The sequence below is a fragment of the Coturnix japonica genome, chromosome 13 (genome assembly GCF_054131305.1).
Source record: "Coturnix japonica strain WE chromosome 13, WE-NBRP24, whole genome shotgun sequence".
NCBI classification, from domain to species: Eukaryota; Metazoa; Chordata; class Aves; order Galliformes; family Phasianidae; genus Coturnix; species Coturnix japonica.
The window spans coordinates 12,784,727-12,801,950 of record NC_140675.1 but is presented as its reverse complement, the minus strand read 5'-3'; the positions used below and the strand labels follow the sequence as shown (position 1 = coordinate 12,801,950).

Genomic DNA, 17,224 nt, shown 5'->3' with positions numbered 1-17,224 from the left:
CACCACACGGAGCGGACTAGGCCGCAGCGCTGTGTAAGGCCCTGACCCCCCCAACACAGCGACACAAGGCGGCACAGCGATGCTTTCTGCTTTTATTCAATTAATGCAGCGATCTATACAAGAAAAAAAATATATATATCATCATCATCATCATCATAACAACGAAAACCATGAAATTCCAAACCCTGACAAAGTGAAGAACTAAAATTCTTCCTAAAGAATCAAAACCGGAATTTTAAAAGTATCCCCCTGCGTCGGACTGTACATAAAATAATCTCTGCCCCATTTACAGCGTCTCACTCACACACGACTCCTCGTATCTTCATACTTCGGAACTGTACAACTTTGTTACAAAGCCACGTTTTTTCCTAGGAAAAGCTGACAGGAAAAAAACAAAAATATTGCCACTTTCTTTTGTATTTTTTTTTAATTTTTATTTTTTTTTAATTATTATTATTTGTAACCAAAAAAACAAAACAAAAATTAGAATCTTATAAAATAAAAGTCAGCTAGAATTGGTTTAATGTGAGCAGGGGGGGCAGGAAGGAGCAGAGATGCGTTTCTCGGCTCAGCATTTCTCCTCCTCGCCAGGTAAAGGTAAAGGAAGGTGGTTGGCAGACAATAGTTTGCCTCTAGATGGGGGCCCAGACCCCATGGCCACGCTCTGAGCCCCCTCCAGTCCATCCCCAGCCATGGGGTTGGGTTGGGACATCTCTGAAGCCAGCACGAGTGGCAAACAGCCCTGGGTTTTGTTCCAGAGGATGAGTGGAGCCTACACAACCAACAGCAGAGCCTTGGTTGGCTCTCAGTCTTCTCAACACGCAGGTAAAGGCAGCAAACCCCAATTCGTCCCTTTGCAGAACAGCAGGAACAACTTCCATCTACCTCCCCCCCTCCTTAAGAAAGACAGTTCTCTTGGTCTGGGCTGTGGGTCCGAGTGCTCGTGGGGTCATCACATTGTACACAGCCTTACGCCCCAGGATGGGTGAGCAGGTTACAGACAGCACACAGCAGGTGGATGGGGAGGAAATGGGACTGCATTGCTGAACTATATGAAGACAAAGAAGCCGACCTGGTCAGGCCTGCACGTGAGCCCACCTCCACACCAGACTCACAGCTCTGGGCTGATGGCAGCCTTCACACAGCCACAACAGAGAACAGGTATGGGCAGCAGCAGTGTATTGAGCCACAGTTTTACCAAACAGGTCACAGTAAGGGATCTAGACATCTGGATCCACGTGAAAAATGTGTCTTCTTGTTTCGAATCAAGGTTTCACCCCAATGTTGTTCAGTGCAAAAGAGTTTTAAAAAAAAACATGTATCTACACATATACATCCGTGTGTATATAAAATGTCTGTACAAGTGGGGGGAGATGGCCTGCCTGCACGCTGGGGACTCATGCCCAAGAGATCGTATAGGTCAGATCAGTTGTGTCCCACTTTTGCCCAGGTGTCAAGCCCCAAGCAAGTCAGCTTGAAAACTAAAAGCCAAACGAAGCAGAGGGTGGCAGGAGAGCAGCTCCAGCAATGGCTGCCAGCTCAGACCCACAGCACAGACCTGGGATAGGGAAAAGGAGGGCAGAGCTCCCAGAGGTGGCATGCAGGAAATACAAAACCCAATGGGACAAGCAGGACGCCTGCACACATACAGACTGCATGAGGACTGGGATGAGGTGACAGTACCAGGCTAGGAGGAAAGACCTCGGGATGCTTTGTTCAGCCTATAATGGAAATTATATTGTCCCATGGGAGTCACAGTGCTCCTGCTGCTTCAGGGAGCAGCCCCGGGAAGGCAGGCTGCCTTCACTGTGAGTTGAGACACCAGAGTACAGTATCCATATTGCAGAGGTAGGCATAAAACTGGGAGAGAGGGAGAGCGGGCTGTGCAGAGCAGAGACCTCCAGCAAGGGAGCACAGGGGGCTCTGCCCTGCCAGCCAGCAGCACAAAGCAGCACAGCCTAATGCCCTTGGAGGGAATGGGGCACTTCCAGAGCAAACCCAGAATTAGGAACAGCCATCCCCGGCATCCCACTAGCAGGTTTCTAGCTTGCCAGATATGTTTGCAGACACCAGCCATAAGGAGGAGAAGAGATCGCTGCTCCCTGCATGCTGTTTTGCTGTTAGGGAATGCCAAGCTTTCCAAAACAGGGTTCGTAGCCAAGAGAGGGCCTGGATTCTCAGCTGCAAGGTAGGAGTGGGAGGAATGATGCTCCAGGTGCCGAGTGTGGACTGAAAATGGCCTTTCTGAAGTCCCAGATGCATGAACTTCCAGATCTCTGGGCAGATAAGACAGGTAAGTGCCTTTAAAGGCTGGCCATGAGGATACTCTCAAAGCTCCGCACTGAGCCAACAAAAGCCTCTCACCAGGAAAGCAATCAGATCAAGAGAATCCAAGACAGGCAGGAGGAGCCTCACCTACAAAACACTCCTGCAGCTCGGTGCTGTGCTGAAAGTGACAGTAATTTCCTTTGCACTAATGTGACTGCTAGATCCAGCCTCAGCAGCGAGCCGAAGGACAGACGAGTGGTGGGAGCTGCAGAAGTCAGCAGGGAAGGAAAAGGACAGTGAGACCCAGATGTCAGCAAACATGCTTGATCACTAAGTAACAGCGCCTGTTTTTTGACCAGTAGCTCCTCAAGACAGCAGCAAACGGGTTTCAAAATATATTACATCTTTTTATTGCCAAGCGTGCAGATCGTGAAGAGTGGAGGGACACAGCACTAAGAAAAACCGCCATCTGAGGAAGGACAAAGCAGTAGAAATTAAAAAAATAAGACTACTCCTTACAACTGCCAACACTTGGGTTCAAAGGATCAATTGGAGAACGTTCCTTAGAACTAGGGTCCTAAATACGGTGTTGGGCCCCAACCCTGCAAAGCACAGATTTCAGGCAGGGCAAACACAGGAAAAGACCTGGAAGAAGGCAGACTTCTAATTGTTACCTCCGCAGGGTGAAACGTCTCACACCTCTCAGCACTGCCTGGGGAAAGCAGAATCCCTACCCCTGAACATGCACAGAAACAGGAGGGCATCAGACAACTGCTGCAGTGATAGCTGACAAACATCATGTGGGCTAAAAAGGAGCTCCTCCATATCCAGCAGCATCCCCAACCTTCTCAGGGGGTCCCAAGGCAAACACCCCCCAGCAAAGCCTCCCTCCCACTCTGCTGTCTCTAGCTCTGGAAAGCAGCACGTACTCAATGCAGTCACTTGCTCTGCAGCTCCTGGGCTCCAATACAGACCTCAGGTCAGCACTGGACCAACACCAGTGAAGCCAGCAATGGGTCCATCCTCAATCAAAACTGATCACTGGTCAGAATAGCACTGAGAAACCAGAGCTTAAGTACATTCTTCTTGGAGAGGGCAGCAGAGGGACACAAAGCTGTGAGCCCAAGCTGGCTTGGGAAAAGGGACTAGAAAGGAAATCTATGGCATTTAAAACTGGTACTAAAGTGCAACACAAACGTCCTAAACCCTTTGTAATCAATGCAGCAAAAGGAGTCTGCAAGGCTTCAAACGTCCAGTTACTGCAGGACACACCCTTAAAACACAACCCAACAACAACTAGGTATGAGCAGACCAAGGAGCCCTTTGGTGAAGCAAGGAATACGAGGCCACCACAGAGAATTTCAGCTCCCGGGATCTAACATCATCATATTTAGAACATTTGGAAAAGAAGAAAGTTAAAGCAGAAAATAAAAAGAAATCAACAAAACCAAACACAACTCTTGAATCTCGCGCAACAAAACAGTGAAACTTTTTGGTGTTTTCAAAGAAATCCCAACAGACAGCCTGGCATCACGGTATCTGCTTCCTATGGTAGAGATGCCCACTTGACCCACGACTCAGGACACCGCGTGTACTGGACATGTTCCATCCTTACATATGTCTCAGCATTCCTCCATTCATAAAAACAAATCGCTAGATCCTTCCTGTTTACTCTTCAGCCTGAAAGGAAAAACCAAAACTGAAGCTAAATGGAAAACAGCCAGAGGGAGGAGAAAGTTTGCACAGACTAAAGGCCAATCTCATCAGCTCCACAAGCCTGGAAAATGCATTCCTCAGTGTCGCCTCATTTTAACTTTCCTGGCTGGGCTGCCATCCTCCTCCTCCTCGTCACAGTCCTCCGTGTACTCATAAGACCTTCGCCAATAGTTCTCAGAGCTGAAGTTGCTCCGTCTCCTATGTTTTGGTAAGAGGACTGAGCGCCTGTTCTCCTCTTTATCCATTTCTAGAATCCGTGGCCTATGGAGAAAGAGAGAAAGAGGGAGTGAGAACACATCCACAGCAGGATTTAAGCGCTCTGTGTGCGGATACCATCTGGATTTTTGCATGCTTTGAGCATATGAGTGACTTTTTCCACACTGCTCTCCCAGTACTAAGCCCACAGCTCTCAACAGAGCAGGAGCACATCGCCAAACTGCACGTCCCATGAAATAGCTGAGCACTTTGCTTTTACAAGTGCGAGTCCTTAGCCTTCATGTGGTGAGTATCTCTACCAGGGACACCTCTAAACAGCCTGATTAGCCCTTCTGAAGCGCAGCTTGCAGTACCAACAAACATTCCTTGGGCAGAGGGGTCTGCCTCCTATGGGGGAGCTCACAAACGTGCTCAGCTCTGTGCTAAGCTGCTAGGATACTTATAGTGCAGGATTAAACCACAACTCTGAGCTCCTTTGTCCTCTTGCTAGTTCTCTCAAACGTTACCACAGTACAACTAGTATTCAGGTAAAGCTGTCTCTGTTCTCACCTGCAATCAGTTCAGTTCACAAGTATGACCGTGCTGCCAGGACTCATGGCTGCACAGACCACTCAAAGTTATCCCAGGTGGCAACTACTGAGTTCCTCTGACAGATGTGCTATCTGTACTATTTACCTGCAACACACTGAGTCTTTTAGGCCTTTCAGAGTCTTTAGATACCATCCACTGCAGGGGACTGTGCTGAGCTTGCATCCCAATAAGGTGCATCTCCGCCTTCACATCAGCTCTCACAGATCTACAGACTTTGCCCTGCATGACCACCCCTTTAATCACACACTGGAGCACTGCATGTTCAGAGGTAAGATTTTATTTGCAGCCTCACTTCTCTTCGTGATCTATGTGCCCAGTCATCCTGAGTACTGATGAACGAACACTACTCATAAACAAACCATCCCCACCCTTCTCCTTCACCAGGACAGGTTGAAACACGGACTGGGACTTCACAACAGCCGAGCCCCAAGACCATGCCAGCCTTTTGGTGTTACATGATGTGCAGAGAATGCCACCTCAATCCTTGAGGAGCTTTGGAATTAGAGAATACCAGAAATACTGCATGGCAGCTGGCAGACTGGCTATCAGTGCATTCACACAGAGCAAGGTGATGTTTAAGGGAAGCCTTGCTGCAGAGCTCAAGCTGTCTGAAGCTTCAGCAAGGAGCTCCATTGTAGGTCAGGCTTAACACATCCACAGTTTGCTTACACACACACACACACAAACACATATACACACAGCCCTGGAAGCAAAGTGGTTTTATGGAGCTTCCCAAGGAGACCTTCACCCTTCCCAGTTCACAAAACCTCAAAGTCTGCTTTCATAATATACTTCAACACACCTGCACAGGTTGCTTGGCAATAGAGGTCAAAAATAATTAGCTGCAGGGAAACTATTGTTCTGAATGACTGCATTATCAAGAGGCAGCCAAATCTATTGCTTCTTCATTATGCCACTCACAGGATAAACAATGTAAGCTGCTTACAGCCAGAGCTTAGTCTCCACAAGCCTAGGAGGAACATATACAGAACCTCACTGATAACAGAGAACCATACACCACATAACACACCTGGGAGGTGCTTCCCAGCTCCTGGCAAAGAGCTGCAAACCAGGATGCTGTAAGAGTGCTGCGCAACCTCTCTTGCCAGAGACCAGGAACCTCAGACGTTCACTGACCCAAAGGTGACACCCAAAACCTCACCCCAAGCCAACATCAACCCACCTGTGAGCAGCATCGGGATCCGCTTTGCGATGGGATCGCTTTGGTTTCAAGATCTGGTCCCTGTTGCTTCCCGACAGGCGGTCAGAGGTGTAACCTGGTGGCAACACAGAGCTACTCAACGATTTTGTTTCCAATCGAGGGGCATCCAGTCTTGTTCTGCAAATGTGAAAAAAGAGAATTCGCAAAGCATTTCAAGTGAATTGCTAGCAGGCTGCAACAGGCATTTGTCCCAGATGCACTGAAGTAGAACCCTCAATCCCAGGCACACAGCTCTGAAAGAGGGTCAGGACTGTTACATCCAACAGCACAACAAGCTACAGCTTTTAACCTTTACTGCCTTCTAAAGAAGGAGGCTTCTAAAGAGGAAGGCTTAGAGGTCAGCATGGCCACAAGGTGAACGTGGGAGGACAGGAAAGGTGCTGGGCTCACTGCAATCACAGTAACAGGATATTGAGCGGAGGTGTTCAAGCACCTGCGACATCCTATGAAATCACAGTGACTCTTCAATAACTTGCAACTCCAGTTAAGCCACCTGGGAGACTCACTGTGAAATCCATCATCACCTACAGCAGTAATAACTCCTTCTATCTGGAAATACCTTACTGTCTCTGAGATCTCATGGGGTCAGGCATTTCTCAGCTTGACTAAGAGGTTTAAGGCAGGAGTCAAAGTGCGAGTCAGAAGATTTAGTACCCAGCAGCCACACCACAGCCACATCACCACATCGCCACCCAGCAGCACAGCAGGGCCCAGATCATGCTGGAATAAAGCTGCCACTGCTGCTGGCCCAGGCATGGCTGCAGCCAGCAGCTTTCTATGCATGTATGGAGAGAAGCAAGAGGCCAAGCAAAAGCTGTGCAGCACAAATGAAAGCTTGACAGTGCAGTGCCTTAGCGTGGTGCTATCACCACCTCCCAGCACAGTGTAATTACCGGGCTCAATTTACAGAAACTTTAAAGTCTATTTCGAAACGCAAATTGAAGCCTAAGAAGGAGCATAACACAGTAAAAGGAGGCGCTGGTGCCCCATAGTGCCCATTTCAAGAGGCTCCAAGTCACTTCCTGGGAATGAAAAAGGGCATCTTAGTGTTGATCCTGCAGCCTGTCTGCCTCCACAGGGTCAGGGCTGAATACCAGAAGGGTCTGGGTAAAAGAAAGTGCAGCTAGACTAGTAAAAGCATCGCTGATCTGGCCCTAAACAAGTTAGGTGATTTAATTACCTCTAAAATATGATGACTACATGATTGCAATTAAAAATAATAAAAAATACAGCAAATACACTGCAAAGGCAAGAGGATATCAGCCACAGAGCAACACAGATTTGTGTTGCAGGAATGGATACAAGCAAGAACCATGCTAAAAATGAAAGTAAATTACCTCCCAAAGTTCAAGTTAAATAAAATAACTCCCCTGTGTAACAGCCTACGAAGAACTGCTTAAATGCGGCTGTGTGAGACATCTAAAATGACTTTCAAGACCCACCTGAATAGGTCTCATTTCCACCCCCACCCTCCACACGACCTCTATGAGCATCTCCTGAAACCCAGCGCATCATTCCTTCCCCTTGCTCAAAGCTTCCAAACTTTGCTGGCTCCCTGCAGCCCCGTGCTCTGATACACACGGAGCACTGCAAATACCATCACGCAGCAGCTCTGAAGTGCTGCTGACCTACTTGGTAACCGCGCTGCTCTCAAGCATCCTGTAAAACCCAGCCACTTTTCCAGCTCAGTTTTTGCTGGCAGCGACAGGAGAACAGCCTCCAGAACCACGTGCCCAGAACAGAGGCAACAGATCCAGACTCCAGAGTCTGGGGCCCAGCAGCCTCTGCCAGCTTATTCACAGCTCCTGCAAGGAGCAAAGTTTATGCTGCTGTGACACAACCGCAGGGTGCCTGATTCTTCTGGAAGGCTCCGGGCTCATTCTCACCACAAAAGATGAGTTTTACGAGGTCACAGGCTGCTCCCCAGCCTCGTGTGCACGCAGGCTGCTTGCGGAAGCGGCTGTTTTCCTGGTTGCATAACTTGCTATTTCAGACTGCACCAGTCGCATGATCTGGGGCCGGGGAATGGCAGCAAGAGATGCTCCAGGGATGCAGGCGCAGACAAAGGTCAGTGCAGCCCTGCTGTGCGTGCATGCCTGCACCCATGGCCAGCCAAGGAGACGGTCCCCATCACAACGGATAAGCGACAATTAATAAGCTCTATTTGGCAACAGTCAGAGTGCACCCCGCGGCAAACAGGCAATTGCCATTCATCCACCAGGATTGTTAAGCTCTATGGAGATTAGACAAAAATAACGACCAGAGAATTCCCACTTTTCTCAGAGAGAAATCCTGTTGTTGCATTCAGCCTGCAGGTCCAGCCAGCCCATGGCTGTCTGTGTATGACTGGGCAGAGACACTCTTGCTCTGACATGAAGAAATTCAGGCTCCTCTAGGGAAGCCAGAAGGACACACTGATGCAGAAGGACGGCTGAGCCAACACAGCCAGCATGGCTCTGCTGGGTGCTAACAGGCCTCATCTGTTCAGCAATGCTGTCTAGGTCAGTCAGGCAGCATCCTTGACTTGCTACATGCTTGCCCAGTTGCACTTTGAGGGCAGCCAGGCTAACACCCTTAGCTTATAGAGGCTGATGAAGGCAAGAAGTAGAGCTGCTTTGAACAGGCACATTATACACCTGCACTACTTTGGCAGCTTAAGTTTGCCTAGCCAGAGCTGTCTTATCCAAGTAACTGCTCCACAGCTTGGGACAGGCAGCTTCTCTGTTCCAGAGCACCTAAGTTCAGGCCTTTCCTGCTGTGGGATCTGGAGATGCCTTTCACTAGGGCTCATTAGCACTCACTGCTTCTCACTGGCTGCAGAAGCCAACAACTTGATCATAACAGCCTTTTTGTTGTTAGTCATCTCCCCTTACCCCGCTTTTGGCAATAAGCAGCAATCAGAGGGTTTGGTTCCAATCCATCTTTCATTCTACTCTGTCACCTGCCATATCTCGTCCTGCCTCCCTAGGTCCATTCTGATTGTGCTGTGCTAGTGCCTGAGGGCTGCTGTTTTCCCTGCCTTCATTTCACAGATCTCTCTATCCAGATGTCCAACTCCACTGCTGGCTTTGTGCCTTATCTTCACAATGTCACCAGACTCGTTTTGGAACCAGCCAGGCTGCCCAGAAGTTCCACAACTCTGAATCTAGACTGCTTTTCTGTCAGCCTTGTGCCAGCCTGAGCCACAGCTGCAGCCCTGCCACCATGCCCGTGGTTTATTCTGGGTTTACATCAAATCAGCTGATGAAATTACATCAGCTGACCAAGACAGCACATCTAAAACAGGGAACATGAGATGCAACTCACAGAGCTTGGCTTCCCAACGCCACTCTCAAAGGACGAGCTCTGTAAACTGCTAAATTCACAGCATTCATTTCCCTTCAAAGCCAGCACCTTCTTCCCCTTCCCCAGGAAATGAAAGGTATGCTACCAAGAAAGCAGTCTGCTTTGAAGAAGATTCTTCATCATAAGCATCAGCTTCAAAGGACTGTCCAGGTGACTCAGGTACATGGGTATCATACAATCAGACAGCTGAATATGCAGCCCAAAGCAAGAGTCTGAAATTCCAGCTGCTTGGGGTCAGGCAGGCAATGAAAGCCAGGTGCTTAGACACCAACAGCACTGGCAAACCCAGGTACAACAACAAAGTACTGCTGCACAGAGCCAAGAAGCGATTAACTCTGCAATAACAAGTTCCATCTATTTCCACTGACCAAGCGATGGGTACGGCAAGATACAAATGAGCATCAGAGTAAGATCTAGCAGAGATTTAAGGTCAGCTCAGCACATTAACAAGCAAGGCATCTTTTAAAAGCGTTCCTTTCAGAGCTTGGTAAAAATCACACCACCGCATCCAAGGTTGCCTCGCTGTCCAGAAGGCTTCAACACTTACTTTCGAAGGATGATGACAGCTCTCCTCTCCTTGATGTCCTGTGGTCGAATACAGTGTGTAATTTCGTCGGCTGCGTATCCACTGACAACAAAAACAAAGAGCCGTGGTGAGAAAGATGACAGGCAGGAGGGGAAAGCAGTTGCCAGGCTCAGCAGCTCGCTTTGGCCAACCATTTCCCAACTTCCCCCACAGATTCCTCCTCCACACACCACACCATTCCCCAGGCACACAGGAGCTACGTTAACAGAACGAGCACGGCAACACTCAGGCCTTCTTCTTTTTCATTATTATTATTGTTGATTTAATCTTTTCTTAGCGCACACCAGAGGAAACCGCCACCTGCCACAAGATGATGAAATAAGTCATGTTGAAAATGAGTTTATGGAGTGTAAATTCAGCCGATTCGTTTACGAAAGCTTCATCAGGAGATCAGTGCGCAACAGAATACAAAATCACCGCATCGCTCTCAAGCATCCATCATCACCAAGACACACAGCACACCCGGACACGCCATGGAACCACAGGCACTGAAAACCAACTGCTGCTGGAGCGTCTTTGAGGGGGCTTTGCCACTCACCCTCCTTGCAGTCATTACAGGTGCTAACGAGGGGTGGGCTGCCCTCTGCCTGCTGCTGCGCACAGCAGCCTCCTCCAGTCCAGCATGGGGAAGGAGAAGTGAAACGCCTCCTGAAATGGCTGACGAGGACAGGAAGGCCTCGGGGTGAAGGAGTGCTGAACGCCAGCATAACATGCCCTGGGTGAACCCAATGCAGGAACTGCTGCATCTCCAAGAAATCTCACTGTGCTCCCAGGGGCAGAGCTGAGCTCCCAGCACCATGTGAAGGCTGGAAGCTGTTTCATGTGGGTTTGCACAGCCCAAGCTCTGTGTTCCACACTTCCTCTCACTGCTTCTTTCTGTTGAGAGGCTGCTGCTGCTTCCCACTGCCAGCCTTCATCCTCCCAGCCCATGGCACACTGGGGATGCTCAGTGTGGAGAAGACATTGCACACACACACACACACACACACACAGAGGTCCTCTCTAGGATAGGAGCAGGTTCCCTCTATCTGGTTAGGTAACTCACCCACCCATCTAGAAACACTCACCTCTTGCTCAAAGAGAGGTTCATTGCTTTGAGAAGACAGCTCAGACCTAAGATGGATCTACCAGAAGAGGGGCTACCGGCCATCCCCCGCCCCTCCAAGGGGGCTGCAGAGCAACACAGTGCGATGCAGAGGGGCTTCTAATAATGCTCTATTATACTCCAGGAATCTCTGCGTCAAGCTTCAGCGAACCCATTAATATCATCCACGTTAATATTCAGCTCATCACATCCTCAGCAAACATCAGGAGCACGTCTGCTTCCAAACCTGTGCTCTCCATTGCAAGATGTCAGCTCAGCCTCCCAAAGCTATCCCCATAGAGGAACTGGCTCTCAGTTTGCTTCCAAAGCAGTATTAAGAAGAGCTTACGGCCCAAAAGCAGCAGTGCTATTGCTCTAGGTCCCCTAAGGGGGACTATCAGTCAGCCCCAATGCCACGCTATTGGGGGGAAGCCTGCACCTTGCATGGGGAGAGTCTCTGCATGGCCCTCCTGCAGGGGGGTTTGCATGAGCACTGAGCAGAGAGACAGAACGAGGTTATCTGGTTGGGTCACAGTTGCCCTGATGGTGCCAGCAGAACCTTCTCGGCCATTCCTGACCTCACCACAACCTGATAACAGCCAAGAGCAAGAGGTGAAGGGACAAACTGCAACAAAACCCCTATAACAATATCAGGGGTGTGCACAGGGATTCCTGCTCTTGCCTGAAGAACAAAGTCAAGGTGTAGAGGAAGGAATGATCCAAGAAAGAAAGTCCTAAACTGCTGCCCACAACAACACTTGTGAGAACACCTGAGCATGACGTGTGCAGCCCAGGGCACCTTTCAGATGAACGAGGGGAGGTGCAGATGCCACCCACAGGCCCAACTAACACCCTGACCCCATCTAATCTCCTGGATCATACATATCCACACCTCCTCCCCACATCTTCTTCAGTCCAGAAGAGTTAATGTGAAGCCACAACATTACTGATTCATATGGAGATAGAAGCAGAGATTTTTTGCATAAACATCAGCAGAAAACAAGCCCTGAAGCTCTGTATGATCCCTAGAGAAATACTTCCAGGGCTGGATACAGCCAGGCCGGAGCAGTTACTGAGCTCAGGCTTCACCTGTGGTTTGGAAAAGCTGCTGCCACAAAGCATCGATGCGGCACCAACCAGCTGGAGCAGGGCTGGAACAGATCCCTGCCTCATCACCAGCAGCACACGCAGGGCTTGCTCTGAGCAAAGCTGAGGCACTGAGGGCCTTTGCTGAGGGCTCAGACTTTTCTGGAAGGATGTCTAATCCACGCAGTCGTGCAGAGGTTCCTCCAGCTGGGAAGAAAGCAGGTTTAACCCCCAGAGGCTCCGAGCAGAGCTGCCACCAGGCATGATTCTAGACAACAAGAGACACAAACATCACGACGCTCCCAGCGCTGCTGCGTGCAGCAGGGAGCAGACCCGCTCTGTGCACACAGCATTGCCACCTTCAGAAGGGAAGCCTGTCTGTGCACAAGCTCAGAGCAGTGGAAATGTTACCATGAGCAATTTACTCCGTTGGCTAAAACTGCAGCTTCACGCTTCCAACCACGGTGCTGAGATGCACTACATGGAAATCCCACAACAGCTCTCCAGGTGCTGAGACCTGCTGTGTGCTGCAGGGTACAGCCTGCCTGGAGCTGCTCACCCCAGCTCCCTTCCTCTTCTCCAGAACCTCACGTTTCCCAGGCGGATGTGCAAATTCTTCCATCTCCTCCTTTTATTGATTCTTATTGAATTCTTTTGTTGTTCTGTTGTTTTTGTTTGTTTTTTTTTTTTAAACAGGAAAAAAACCCTCATAATCACGGTCCAGTGAGCAACCACCCCCAGCAAGCTGATGGCAGAGGCACCACTGCAGCCTGACTTGGGCTCTGTGAGCCCCACAGCACTGCAACACACTGCTGCCATTTCCTCCTGGCCTGGATGACGCGTGGCAAAGGGACAAACCCTGCAGCCACTGCAGAAGGGGCCTGGGAAGGTCCTCTCCTGGAACAAACAAGAGCAAATCAGTGCTATGAATGCAAGCAGAGGAAAAAATACCTCGATGGCAGCACAAAAGTGGCTGGGGCAGCTCAGCCTTTGTCCTTGGGTATGCAGCACAGCCACGAGAATCCCTGCTCTACCTCCAAAACTCTTCGAATTGGGCACTTTTAAAACCTAACATGCTGTCAGAGAACACTTCACAGCCTGAAGGAGGTTCAGTATTTGCAAACAGCACAGCGTTGGTAGACAAATGCTTTGGTTTACTGTAAAGTTTAACTAGCAACGTGCTGTGTGCACAGTGCCAGGAGGCACGTTACACCAGCCAGGCAAAGCCGTACTGAAACAAACCTGAACCTACCCCCAGGGAGAGGCAGAGTGCAGCGGGTCAGGGGCAGGAAATGGGGAAACCCCTCTGCAAAACTGGGATGAGGATTTTGTATCTTTGAGCGTGGGACATGCATGACCTGGGGAGAGACAGATGGAGGTGTGGGGGCAAAGGGAAAGGCAGCGTCTCTCTTTAGATCCCCAGGATATCCACAAGGTAACAAACAAACGGAGCAGCCCCTGACCCAGCAGAGCTGGAAGCAGACATTACAAGCACACCGTTTCTAGCTGCGCCGTTTCCCCATCTCCAGGGCAACTGCCTTCAGCAACTGTTTGCTGGGAGGAGAAAACGCCAAGTTTGAGTTGGTGAGTTGGCTTTAATGTGACCAAGAGCTGGATCCAGAGGTACATCCTGCATCCCTAAGGTCCTCCTGCCCATCTCCCCTCTGCTCTCAAACCTCATGTTGGAGCAGAGGAGGTTTGTTGCTCCACCAACTCCTATCTGGCCGGGACAGTACCATCGCTTTGGCAGAACATCTCTTAAGTGAGTGCTAAGTATCTGCTAACTGCCGCACTGAAATCGAAACAATCTCCATTTTACAGTCTATTATTTGCTGGAAAGCAGAACATCAGACTGCTGGATGAAGCCAGCAAAGCCAGCACTGGGCTGCCCAGACACCAACCTTCCAGTTCTGGCATATAAAATACCTTTGCTCGCTCAGTACCATGGCTTCAGCCATTCCAACGAGCGGATTGCAGCACCCAGACCACGAACCCTGCATGTGACACACACAGGGCCTGGCAGGGAACTCACTCCCATTCTGGGAATCCCGAGCTGCCCTCTATTCCCAGCAGTTCTGGAGGAGAAGTGGAATAAATGATGAGTGCCTCCTCATCCCAGCCAGTGCTGCAGGAATCCCAATCCTCCTTCACACTGGGAGCTTTCCCGGCGCCTTCTCCAGGGGAAGGTATAGCAGCACTTCACATGGCTGGCAGGAAAACCAAGGCAGAAAGTTCTCATGTCCCACACACAGCGGATCAGAGGCTGCTGAGCACGCAGCACTCCTGCAGTAAAAGGACACTGCCCTGCAGCTCCCTCCCAGCACTGACCTCTGCCCTTCTCCTGCACGCTCCCAGCCCCAGCCACATGCACCATAGCAAACACCCCTGTCTCAGCAGAGCCCTTCCTGCTGGGTGTCCTCCTGCTGCCTCCTCTCATCATCCCTCACTAATCTGCAGGAGTTACCTAACGCAGGGGGGTACGGTGAGGATTAGTTCGTGTTTGCGCTGCTTTTCCCAGATAAAAGTGATGTGAGCTCGCAGCATTTATTATTGATGCACCAGTCAACAGCACGACACACCGTACGGACGTTGGGGGGGGAAAATTCCTTCCTGAACCCTGCAGCGATCGCTTTACAAGGCAAAGTGCAGGATTGGGTTACCAACGGGGAGCCCTGAATGTTCAGCCTGGCCTGGATGTTCAGCAGCCCCCCCCTCTAAAAACAAGGTATCGCTGGTTGCTCAGAGCACTGTTGGCACAGTCTGGGCCATCCCGCTGCTGGCAGAGCACTCTGACCTTCAGGACAGGAGGGACTTGTGCTCAGCAAGGCAGGAAGCCCCAGACCCAGCTTGCAGCTGCACTCCGTGGTACCAAGGGGCTTCTGGGCTCTATGGGGCCACACACGGCAGCCCATGCTGATGCCCCCCTGCTGCCTGTGGCTCTGTGCACCCATAGGTGGACAGCAGGGATTAGGAAGCAGGCATTTATCAGAGCCAGTCCCAGCTGTACTACTGGTTTGCTCCATGACCTTGGGCAGGTCATTTCACCTCCACTGCGCTTACCCTGCTTGCAGGAACACCAGTAAAGGCATTTCTCGTGCCTGCAAGCTGCATGTATTGCTGCCGTGCTGGGTTTACACTGCACCTCCAAGGGATGGTCCCACAGGGGTCTGCGCTCAGGTCTCCCCCGTGCAGGTGAGGGTCTGTCTGTCCCAGTTCATAGACTGGGATAAGGCCGCTCAGAGCACCTCTCAACACTTAAGGTCACATCAGGAAGGCCATGCTAAGAATAGAACCAGGAGCTCAGCCTCAGCCAGCTCGCAGCCATGGGATCCATTTTGTATCTCGATGTGGATTTCCACTGTTTACGGGAACTGCCAGAAAGCCCAACCCCGCAAGTGACGGTGCTCAGACCTGAACCCCTGCAAGAAGGGCACAGCCCCCATCTCTCCCTCACATCAGCATCCATCGTGACAGCAGGGCGCCCTGACCCTTCCTGCTGCAGCCAGACCCCGCATGCCTGGATGCAGACGAGCTCCAACTGCCATCAGGGCGCATCAGGTCTCGTAAGGAGCGTTACACAACCACATCTCAGCACGCAGCCACACCGAGGCCAGCACGGCGAGTTACCTGAGCACCGTGACGCTTCCTCTCTTCACCGGCAGGAACAGCACGGGCTCCGAAACCCGGATGGGTTTAAACTGGAACTTACACCCGAAGCAAAGCGCAGAATCGCTGAAGAACGACACGGAGACGATGGGCCGCTCAAAGATATGGATGGGGTCCACGTGGGAGACAATGCAGCCCCCGGGCTGATAGTCGTTGATGACGGCACTGTTCACAAAGCCCTCGGGGATCACCCGGTGCTCCACCAGCTTCCTGATCACCAGGTCGTGCACCCACTCAGGGATGGCATCCACCTCCCCACGCGGGTACAGCCGCTCCTGCCCGGGGCCTCTCCTCTGCAGCTGAGACCCATAGGTGTAACCCTCCCCAAAGAAATACTTGTTCCGTAGCGGGGCTCGATCCACCGTGTGCTCTTTGTAGAGCCCTTTCTCAGCCCTGGACACCACGTCGTCGATGCGAGCTTCGATCTTGGCGCACTCCTCGGCGCTGAACAGCCGAAGCTGTCGGATGCCGCTTTTCACTTTCCGCGCTTCTTCCTCCTCCTTCTGCTCCTCGTAATCGCTGGGTTCCGACCCGGAGTCCTCGTGGTACCGCCGCTTACGTTCATACGGAGGCTCGGGTGGCTCCCGCGGCCCTTTGGAGCCGTCCCGGTAAGGCATCATAGACTTCAGCTTCTCCCGCAGGTCCGTGTAGCCGCTGCCGGCCATAGTGCGCCCGCCGCCCCCCGCTCCTTCAGCGCTGTCGGTGCCGCCCGGCGCTCGGTGCCGCGGGGCGGCTGCTCATGGCCCTGCTGGGGGGCACCGGGGGGACAACGTCAGGGTACATCGGTACAGCGGTTCCGACCCCCCCCCACCGCCCTCCCGCCCGCTGCCCAGCCCCATTCCCGCTGCAGGCCGTGCCCAGCCCCACAGCCCCGCTGCTCCCGGTGCGTGACCCCCCGCCCCCCGCCCGCCCCTCCCCCGGCCATTCCCGTCCCAACTCACGGCTCGCCCAGGGCAGCGGCGGCGGCGAAGCAACGGACGAAACGGCGATAAATGGGGGGGGGGGGTTGGATTTAAAACCGCCCGGTGCTGCCGCGGGACGGACGGACAAAGCTGCGGCTCCCGGCGCTGCTCACGCGGCGGCCCGGCCTGGAACGTGCCCAGCGGCGGCGGCCCCGGCTCCGCGCCGTGCCCGGCCCGCTGCCACCAACACCGCCGTGTCCATGGCGAGGGGGGGAACCGGGCCCCGGCCGGTATCGGGCTGCACGGCCCGGAGCTGTGGCGCAGCCCTTCCCGCGGCGCTACGTCAGCAGCGGGCGGCCCGACATCACCCACAGCACGACCCAACGCGGGGCCGCCCACCGCGCCAGCACCGACACCGCCCGCCCCAACGCCACCGCACTGCGCACGCGCAGCACCACGCCCCGCCCCCTCCGCCTCAAGCCCCGCCCCCTCCTCCTCTCCGCTCGCGACGCGCGGCCCCGCCCCCCAGCTCGGGACTCAGC

At 52.1% G+C, this 17,224-nt stretch overlaps 1 protein-coding gene across 2 annotated transcripts; it reads right to left on the bottom strand.

Annotated features, from left to right (window-relative positions):
- Nucleotides 1-78: 78 nt before the first annotated feature.
- Nucleotides 79-17,160, bottom strand: ALKBH5 (alkB homolog 5, RNA demethylase). Of its 2 annotated transcripts, none has more exons than XM_015876545.3 (5): nucleotides 16,722-17,160; nucleotides 15,742-16,525; nucleotides 9,906-9,986; nucleotides 5,975-6,130; nucleotides 79-4,245 (listed from the first exon to the last, which is right to left on the bottom strand). In XM_015876545.3, exons 2-5 carry the CDS (start codon nucleotides 16,443-16,445, stop codon nucleotides 4,062-4,064), a joined length of 1,125 nt encoding a protein of 374 aa, XP_015732031.1. In that variant the 5' UTR covers nucleotides 16,446-16,525; nucleotides 16,722-17,160; the 3' UTR covers nucleotides 79-4,061. The 2 variants fall into 2 exon arrangements, with proteins under 2 accessions (XP_015732031.1, XP_085370078.1); XM_085513952.1 differs by having other exon boundaries at nucleotides 15,742-16,528; nucleotides 16,722-17,124.
- Nucleotides 17,161-17,224: the final 64 nt, after the last annotated feature.

What these genes read in the sequence shown, in the direction of transcription:
- ALKBH5 (XM_015876545.3), bottom strand. Translation starts at nt 16,445, where the DNA reads ATGGCCGGCAGCGGCTACACGGACCTGCGGGAGAAGCTGAAGTCTATG. An exon ending in GGAAGCGTCACGGTGCTCAG is followed by an intron (nt 9,987 to 15,741) that starts GTAACTCGCCGT and finishes TTTTGTTGTCAG; the next exon opens with TGGATACGCAGCCGACGAAA. An exon ending in GATCCCGATGCTGCTCACAG is followed by an intron (nt 4,246 to 5,974) that starts GTGGGTTGATGT and finishes CTTTCTCCATAG; the next exon opens with GCCACGGATTCTAGAAATGG.